Below are 9,872 nucleotides of genomic sequence, written 5' to 3' on the forward strand. Positions count from 1 at the left end.
GAAGTGAAAGCCGCAGGAAATTCCGCTCCCTGCACCTCTGCCCTGCCCACCACACACCTCCCCTCGCACTCAGGTGGAGGCTCCTGTGTCTGCTGCTCCCAACCCCAACAGAGCTCCTCACCTTCTCCTCCCTCTGATGCCTTGCAGTGGGTGGTGGTTGAGGTGTCTGGGGCCCCCAACCAACTGGAGACCCCATAGGGAGCCACATGCCCCTCTTTTCAGGGGTGACCTCACTCTCTCCTCTCCACCCCTCGCAGCAGCTCTACCAGATCCAGCAAGTCACCATGCCTGCAGGCCAGGACCTCGCCCAGCCCATGTTCATCCAGTCAGCCAACCAGCCCTCCGATGGGCAGACCCCTCAGGTGACTGGCGATTGAGGGCTTGAGCTGGCAAGGCCAAGGACACCCAACAGTTTTTGCCATACAGCCTGGGCGATGGCCACAGCCTCCCTCCCCAACGGACCCGGCCGACCTCAGCGCCTCCTGCAGGCTAGGACACTGGTGCACTATACCCCACACCTGGGGCTGAGATTCTTCAACAGAAATATGCAGTATTTTTTATTTCCTTTCCCATTTTTTCCATCCAAGGAATCAATATTTCAGTATATTGAGCTATGTGTCCAATGCTATGAAATGGAAATATTAAATAACATATTTATGGCATTTTCTTGAAGAGTGTGGTTGAAGAAATACTTCTTTTGGTTTTTGTTTTTGTGGTGGTTCTCATGCCACTTCCCTTTAGGAGCAAATCTTCCCAGGGGTGTATGTTACCATCTCCTGGCTCTTGAAACAACTACTGCCTCCAGGATTTGCTGCCCTGTTCTACCCTCAGATTAAATTAGGTGAATGTATGTACCTGCTTTTTCACTAGTGGTTCTCTGATCATCCCATGCTCTTGCCCCAGAGCTCCGTATATTTGCATCAGAGGCCATGGAAACATTCCTTAAATTTAAAAGATAAACTCATTTCCCATGGAGAGTGCTGGTTTCAACCCATCCACTCCTGGGGACCCAAGGAGACTAGAACTTTGTGCATTTGTCCGTTTGACCTTCCCTTACCCTCATTTTATAACTTTATTTTTTAAATGCATTAAATAAAATGTGCTGGTCTCCTTTGCTGCATGGATTTAAGACTGCATGAAATGCAATAAATCTCATTTTAGATAATTTAGAGTCTGGATTTCTGTGTCTGGGGGACACTGTGCTTGGGAATGCTTGCCCACAGGCTAAGTGGCTGGAGGGGGGGGGGGCTCCACTGTGGATGAGCTGGGACTGAGAGAACATAAAGTGCTCATCTGATACAAGCTGAGACCTTCAGCGATTCCAAGAAAGGCCCTCATCAAAATCTGCTTCTTACTGAGAGGCACCTTCCTATCTTTTTACTGGACAAACACACATGTGCCAAACCTGGCTATGTCCTGGCTTGGTTAGCATTCAAGAGGGCATCGCTTATGGGAAAAAATGACGACTGTCTACAAATAAGTAAGCACTCCATTCCCTGCTCCCTTCCGCCTGGTGCAGGCCCTCACTCGCAGCTGCTCGCTGTGGCCATTCCCCCTGGCATGGCATGTGCCTGGAGGGTAGCCCGGGTTTCTTGTCAGCCGGCACATCAGAAGAGTTCTGTAGCTGGTGCCCACGGCTGTTTAATTGAAGCAGGAAGAATGGAAAGAACATCCTTCCATTCTGTTGGCTGTAGAGCCAGAGATGAGCCAACTTCCTTCTGCTGCGTCACCCTTAGAATACATCTCCAAAAACCCAGTGTCAGTGAGTCACTTCTGACTTAAAATGACCGTTTGGGACAGAGTAGAGCAGCCCTTTCCAGTTAGCAAGGCTGAAATCTTTACAGAAGCAGACTGGCATTTGTCACCCACGTGATGGCTAGTGAGTTTGAACCACTAGCTTCTGATAGCAACTGAAAGCAGAACCACAAAGTTATTAGCAGGGCTCCCATAATTTGAGTAAGGCCCATTACAGAAATTATGTACTGAGCCCAGGTCTGATGCAAACTCATTGCCATACAGTCCATTCCACCTCCTTTGGGGATGTAACTTCCTAATATATCTGTCTATTATTTTCCCTTGGGAGGAAATAAAAAAACACAAAACACCAAAAAACTACATGACAGACTATAAGACCAAAGTTCTTGGGTCCAGGTAAAGTAGATACTCTTTCTTTGATGGTTACAGTCTATAAAACCTGAGGTAACTTTTTTTTTTTAAAGGGGACTGATCTCGTGGGTGGGCATAGAGTGGGGAAGAGGCTTACATTACATGATTTCTTTTTGTGTGTAATTTGAGTGAAAGTAAACAAAGCCAATTGATTTCCCATTCATACACATCTTGTTTAGGATATGAATTCTAATACAGTGCATCCACATTCTTCCCACTTCCTGTTATTCTCTTGTCAATCTTTCTGCCCTTTTCCTTCCTTCTAAGCTCCCTCTGTCTTCTGGCAGATGCTACCCTTTTGATCTTATGTGGATGTTTATTTGAGGTAGTGAGTACCTCCCAGGTGTTACTGTTCACCTCCTAGGCCTGTCTCTTGTTCCACTGAAAGTTGAACCATGAAGGAGTGAGTTGTTACTCCATGTTTGAAGAGTGAATGAAGGCCATAATCTCAGGGTAGGGGAGCCCATTGGTCTCTTGGTTCAGTAAACCTAGTCATGTTTTTGAGTTTTGAACAACTCCTTTTTTTGAAAAAAACAAAACTTTAATCTGGATTTTCTGTCATCTCTTTTAAGAGTGATCAGCAAGGTAGCCAGGCACCATCTAGTTCTGGATCATAGAAACTGAAGTTCATGTGGTCCACTAGTCTTAATACTGTACTATATTAGGTCATTTCTTGTCTGACCTTGAGGTTCTTAAGACTCTTTTGATACACACTGGAAACCAGATTGAGAGAGCACTGTTACCCACTGCACACATTCCCAGATAAGCCCCAAATATATATTGGAGTCTGCTTGAGTATCTTGCCTAACTTCAGGTCTGTTAGCTCTGCTCTTTTCAGCTTTGGAAAGAATGGATACTTTGACATCTCTTAGCCTTTTCATTAATTCAGGTATACCTGTCTTCATTCTATAGGGGGGAATAGAGATGGTTTGTAATGCAACATACACAGTGAAATAATAAAATAGGGAAAGATCTCAACAATAGGGATTGACTCTGTGCAACAGTGTGCTGAAGCCCAGCAGAGATTGTGAGAACGGCACTGGATGACAGGATTTCATTCTGTTGTACCTACCGGTGGTTGAGAGTCAGAGCCAGCTGGATGGCACGTGAGTAGCAGTATCCGGGAAATTATAATGGGATAGGAAGCAGGATCCTGGAAACCAGGAAGGCTAATATTGGCTGTAAAAACCCATTAAGAACAAACCTGTCTTGGAGAAAGTGCAACCAGGGTGCTCCTGTGAGGCAAGGATGGTGAAACTTCATCTTACCTGCTTTGGACCTGCTGTGGGGAAGGGCTAGTTCTTGGAAAAAGCCACCATCTGGAAAAGGTAGAAGGGCAGAGAAAGAGAGGAAGACCCTCAGTCAGCAAGCCGGACCGACAAAATGACTGACAATGGACTGGCGCACTTATGGGTTGGTCCAGAACATAACAACGGACTGGATCATGTATGGGATGGTCCATAACAACAACGGACTGGAGCAGGATAGAGCAAGGTTCAAGTCTGGTCACGGTGGTTGTGAATCGTAGTTGTTAATACTCAGCTCAGTTTCACATTTAATCCATATACTTCCTGGTTGCCAAAACAAAATTGCTTGATCAGGAATTCAAATTATAGAGAGAATAAAACATTCTTTTACAAAACAACTATGAGATATCATCTCACTCCAGTAAGAATAGCAAAATTTAACAGAACAGCAAGCAACAAATGCTGGTGAGGATGTGGAGAAACTGGAACTCTTAGTCACTGTTGGTGGGAATGTAGGATGGTGCGGCCTTCGTGGAAGTGGTGTGGCGCTTTCTCAAAAAATTGCAGGTGGAGATGCCATTTGACCCAGCAATCCCACTACTGGGAATATACCCCAGAGAGACCATGTCTGCCATCCAAGCAGATAAATGCACACCCATGTTTATTGCAGCTTTGTTTACAATAGCAAAGAGTTGGAAGCAGCCTAAGGGCCCATCAACAAACGAATGGATAGAGAAGCTGTGGTATATCCACACAATGGAATACTACACAGCATTGAAAAACAAGGAACTCATGCAATATTATTCAAAGTGGGTGACCCTGGAGGACATTATGCTGAGTGAAATATCTCAGTCACAAAGGGACAAATACTGCATGGTGCCACTATTGTAGAATGGGTCTGACATCAGGGTGGGGGTATGACAGAAAAAACTGGATAAATTATGTATATTGTATTGAAACAGATGAGGGAAAGAACAGAAGTGATATATGATTGAGTATTATGGTTAGCACAGGAATCCAGAATTAAGGTCGCATAGAGAAGTGTACTCGGGGGTGGGGGGAAGGGACATGGGAATTGTATACTAATGAAGGAATTTTTTTTTTCTCTTCGGAGGGGGAAGCGAGCTGGTGGGGAGGAGTGGGAGGGGAGAAAATTGGGGCAGTGAATGAATGGAAATCCAAAACCTCTGTAAAAAAAAAAAATTTAAAAAACCCAAACTAATAAATAAAAACAAAAACAAAGGCAGAGATTTTCCTAGTTTTAGGCCTGTACACATGATAATCTTGTTTGCTAGGAATAGGTAAAGCAAGCAATGCTTTCGCTTCTGGGCTGTCAGCTAGGTCCCAATAGCAATAAAGTAGAGACAAGTTCTCACACTTCTGACTCACAAGGTCAAGGCAGCACCTCTGGCATCCAGCTGCTTCATTCCAGCTCTGGCCTTTTCTACTGCCCTGTACCAAAGCATGTCTTGGAAGACAGCACACCATCAAGCAGGTATCCCCTGATAACCTTGTGTTAACCCCACGTGAGAAGAACGTAAAAGAGAATGGAGGGGACCAGCCCTGGGGCAGAGAAAAGGCAGAAGGCAAACCCTCGTGTGGCGGTCAAGAACCCTCTTGCTGCTCTTGCTCATTCCTGAAAAGCCAGGAGTGTTTGGCATTTCGGACTAGTCATTGGCTCCCGATTTTCCCAGGGACGGATATTCTTGGAGGTATTTCCATCAGTAGTGACTGGCAAGAATCTGCCCTGCTGAGCAAGTTCCCTTTAAATTGCCCCACCAGCAGGGTGTAAACAAACACTTTGGTCTAGCTCAAGAGAGCCCCTATCCAATACCCAGCACGATCCCCTTACATCCGGAGTGCTCTTCAAACACTTTCCTAGCACTTACAGCATCCGCCCTGATGATCTTCACAGTGACCCTGTTGGGGAGACAGGAAACGAAAGATCCCTGTGTTACAGATGGAGTCTTGGGAGGGCCAGTGCAGTGACTTCCCCAAGGTCACTGTGAATTAGGGGTGAATGAGGAGGCCTGATCAGAAATCTCCTGACCCCCTGGCATGCATAGCTCTTAGGGTAAAGACATTGGGAACAGAGAAGGGGGGGGGGCGTGTACCATGGCCTTAATGATGTGAACCTGAGCTGGTGTCTAGTCCACAGTGAGTTGTACTGCTGACCTAAAAGCAGCACCTCTCTGGCAGTTCAAATCCACCAGCGGCTCTGGAGAAGGGTAGACATTCAACTCCCATGCAATTTATACCCTCCAAAAACCCATGGGAGGGTCAGTCACTTATACCTCCAGCAGTGAGTGGCGCTCTGACGACATAGCCTATAGAAAGTTGCAATGCTAATCCAAAACGTGGTTTGAATCTACCAGCAGTTCCGGGGCAGGGGGGCTATGGGGGAAGATGGTCAGTCTCCTCATACTGCAACTTATAACCCCAGAAATCAATGGAGCATCACTGTAAGGTCAATGGCAGTGAGTCTGAGATGACTTGCACTGCTCTAACTCACTGACCACGCCCTGGGTATATGTGAAATAGATATGGCAGTAGAGTCTGTTTTGGGGGCAGCCATGGTTGGAACTGAGGGGCCATGTGCAGGATGCTGCAGTTGCAGTCCCTGGATTTTAAGCACGGACCACCTGGTTGTCACTGCTACTCAGTTCTGCCAAGTGACCACAAGGGGGCAGCATGTGGCACGCATCCAAGTCAGGTGCCCTTCCCACCCTCATCCTAGGTTGAGCCAATTCTGAATATTCCGTGGACTGCCAAAAGAACAAACAGAAATGTCTTGGGGAAAGTGCAGCCAGAGTGCTTCCGGGAGACAAAGATGGCAAAGCGTCCATCTTTCATACTTTGGACATAGAGCTAGCTGAGGTTATTTCTTGGAAAGGTGGAAAGTCAGCAAAGAGGGAAGAATCCCAACAAAGTACACTGATGCAGTGACTACAGCAGTGGACTCTACTGTGTCACAGGTGATGAGGGTTTGGGTCAGCTGTTTATAGGGTTGCTATTAATCCTACTTACCTGCCCTTAACAACAATGGTAGATGAGCTCTGGTGGCTTAGTGTGCTGTGTGTTGTACTACTAACCAAAAGATGAGCAGTTGCTCCATGGGGGGAAAATGAGCAGTTTCCTTTCTTAAAGATTTACAGCTTCGAAAGCCCAACAGAGGGTCACCATGAGTCCGAATCGACTTGATGGCAGTGGGATTAATGGGCTTTGAAGAAACTCTTGTGGTACAGTGGGTAAGGCGCTCTCCTGCCAATCAAAAAGTCACCAGTTTCAAATCCCTCACCTGCTGAATGGGAGAAAGTTGTGACAGTGTGATTGGACCTGTAGAGTCACTGTGGGTTGGAATTGACTCTGGTAGTAACCAGCAAAGGCAGGTGGCTATCCCTTTTCTCAGCCAGTACAGCAGTCCCCTTTCTCAAGTTAGATCTTCCATCTCCTCCTGATAAGGCCCTTGCCCTTTGAAAGGAGGGGCTTCTTTAAGGCAACATTACTACAATTACTATAACATAGCTAGAATTAACTGCTGTCCCCGGAATTTTGCATCAGGTGAGGTGGTTAGATTTTAATAAGGACTTTCAGACAGCCCAAAGCCCAAGTTCATTTAAGGCCCTTCTTATCTCTCCAGCTTCATTTCTTTCCACTCTTCTCTCCTCCTCCTCGCACTATTCTCCTGCCACACACAATTGTAGGTCACTTAACTCACCTCCATGTTTTCAGAATGTGCTGGCCTCTGCCTGCTGTACCCTTTCACGGGTATTTTCCATTTATTAATGTCCTACATATGTATCAAGACCCAGTTTAAATGACCCTCTCTGAGACATTTCTAATTCCTGGGGCAGAGGCAGTGAAGGCCTCTTCAATACTCCCACAGCAATTTCTACAAATTCTATTGTTAGACCTCTATATAGTCATTCAGCAACTATTTCTTTGGCACCTTCTGTAGGCATTGCAAATACAGCAGAGAGCAAGCCAGATGAGGTCTGTGCTATCATAGAGCTTATATTGGGGGATGTGGTGGAGTGAGAGTGAGGAGACCATACACATAAGACTTCTTAAAACTTATCCTTCTGTTAGACTTTTCTATATCTGTCTTCTTTACAGTCTCTTCCAGTTCAGGGACCTCTCTGCACCTCAGGGCCCTGCATGTTATACACAGCACCAAGAAGTCAATAGCATAGCAATTGACGAGTAAAGGGATGACCATAAACCCTTTCTTAACAGTAAACTGCAGGCAGGACCTTCAACACACTCCCGCCTCTCTCCTTTGCTCTATTACTGGTCTTTTTTTAACAGTTTCTTACTGAGGATTAACAAAATGCTAGTCAGTAATATTAGAGACACAGATTTTCTTTTTTATTAGAAAATTCTTTGTAGGAAAATATATGCACTAAGTTAGGTATGAAGTAGATTATCTCATTTTACTCTCAAATCTTCATTAGGTAGGCACTTTCATCAGATTATAAATATAAGAAACTGAGGCTCAGAGAGGTTAGGAAATTACTCCCGGGCACCAGCTGGTTAGTTGGGGTCTTCTCTTTCAAAGCAGTTTTTTTTTCCTGTGTGACCCAGCCTGCTCAGCCCTTACTGGTCTATGATACTTCCCCTACAGAGAATGAAAGCCTTTTATTTTTATTTCTTTTTTTCTCTTCTACCAACTAACTCCTGGGTAGGGACCTAGCCACTGTCTCACAGCACCAGCCGCCTTAAGCTTCAGGAAGGTGGCACCTGACCACTTGGGAGGTCAAGTATCTAATCATATGGACAACTTGGGCCTGTCCTGTCCTCCTCAAGTCCCCCAGGTAAGGCTCCCCAACCCCTCCAGCTGGGTGTTGAGCCACTCCTGCAGTCCAGGACAAGGTTAAGGAGACAGCAGCTTGGCACTGAGGAAGAAAACCTGAGCCGGGTCCCAGCTGTGCCAGGCTGGGCTGGGCTCCTCTCTGGCTGGTGCTGAGGAGAGGTCTGAAGCAAAGCCCTCCTGAGCCCTGAGCCTCCAGCTCCTCCTCAGAACCCTGGCCCCTCTCTTCTTTGAGTTCCCAACCTTCCCTTAAGCCCTATGCTTCCCCACCTTCACAAAGGTCTGTGCAACAGAGCAGCTTTCTAAGATTTTGTATGTGTGAAAGTGTCTTATTTTGCCCTTTCATTTAAAAGATGCTTTGGCAAGGTATGGAATTCTAGGTTCACAATTACTTGCCCTCGGCACTCTAAAGATACTATTCCATTGTTTTTTTGGCTTCTGTTGTTGCTGATGAGAAGTTTACTGTCAATTCAATTATTGGACTTTTGTAGATAAGCTATCTTTTCTCTCTAGCAGCTTTTAGAATTTCCTCTTTGTTTTTTGTATTCTACACTTTGACTACAAGGTGTTTGGATGTAGTTTGTTTTTTAAAGATATCTTAAACTACCTATGGGCCTTTTAAAAATGAATTTTAATGAAAGTTTACAGAGACTTTGGATTTCCATTCATTCATGTTGCACTTTTCTCCCTGCCCACCCCTCCCCTCTATGGGCCTTAGAAACTCAAAACTTAGAAACTTGTGTCTTATTTCTAAAAAATGCTTAGTCACTCTTTCCACTATCTCTTCCTGGAACTAATAATACATATGCAAGTTTCTCATTCAGTCTTTTATGCCTTTTTTTCTTTGTTTTTACTTAATCTGTTGTCCTGTAAACCATTCTTTGAGATTTCCTCAGTTTTGGTTTCTAATTCACTAATTTTCTCCTCAACTATACCTACTCACCTAGCTATTGAGACATATATATAATTAGAGACAGAATATATAATACCTAGATATTGATGCATATAATTTATATATAAATTACTTTAGTTGTAATTTCTAAAATGTCTATTGTTACTTCTGTTCATATTTGTACTTTTCCTTTTAATATCTTTCTGATCATGTTTCATAAATGTTATTCTTTCCTCCTTCTTAGATTTTAACTATATTCAATTTACTTTCAGATTTAACATTATATCTAAGTACCTAAATATGAATTTTACTATGAAACTTACCTCTGTCAAGTGATTGTCCTTTTTCTTCTATGTTTTGAAGTTTATCTTTGAGATATCATATGTAGATTTTTTTTATCATGCCCTAAAATGTGGAAGCCACCCAAAGGGATCATTTCTCAATTCCAAGTGTCCCAAGCCATTTAAGTTTACCAGCTTAAAACTAGCTTTTATAGTAGTGTCCTGGCTTAGAAGTTTTACATGGCATGGATATCAAATCCTGGCCCCACACCCCATATGTGCAGGCTTGAGGTGCCATACTCACAAGGGTACTCTTTTTACCCAAAGCCAAGGACAGGTGGCTAGCAGGCAGTGACATTTAATACCGTTCCTGGCAAGCAGTGCTTTCCTGGGCCGTGGCTTTAAGCAGGGAGCCTACTGTGGCCCCTGCCACTCATGGGGTCTCTAGCTTTGTATATCTTCCCTGCTGGAAGATA

The 9,872-nt window shown here is 44.6% G+C and overlaps 1 protein-coding gene across 5 annotated transcripts in view; it reads left to right on the plus strand.

The window, feature by feature from the left end:
- Positions 1 to 683, plus strand: part of NFYC (nuclear transcription factor Y, gamma) — a 34,258-nt gene extending 33,575 nt beyond the window's left edge. For 2 of the 5 annotated variants that reach the window (XM_006886513.1, XM_006886514.1), the window contains one exon: positions 258 to 377. In XM_006886513.1, the coding sequence (XP_006886575.1) occupies positions 258 to 377 (120 nt within the window). Of the gene's footprint in view, positions 1 to 257 lie in introns of all 5 variants that reach the window. The other 3 variants (XM_006886510.1, XM_006886511.1, XM_006886512.1) reach the window with 3 other exon arrangements.
- Positions 684 to 9,872: the final 9,189 nt, after the last annotated feature.

This window comes from Elephantulus edwardii, unplaced genomic scaffold (assembly GCF_000299155.1).
Source record: "Elephantulus edwardii isolate Elephantulus edwardi_28Jun2011 unplaced genomic scaffold, EleEdw1.0 scaffold00049, whole genome shotgun sequence".
NCBI lineage: Eukaryota > Metazoa > Chordata > Mammalia > Macroscelidea > Macroscelididae > Elephantulus > Elephantulus edwardii.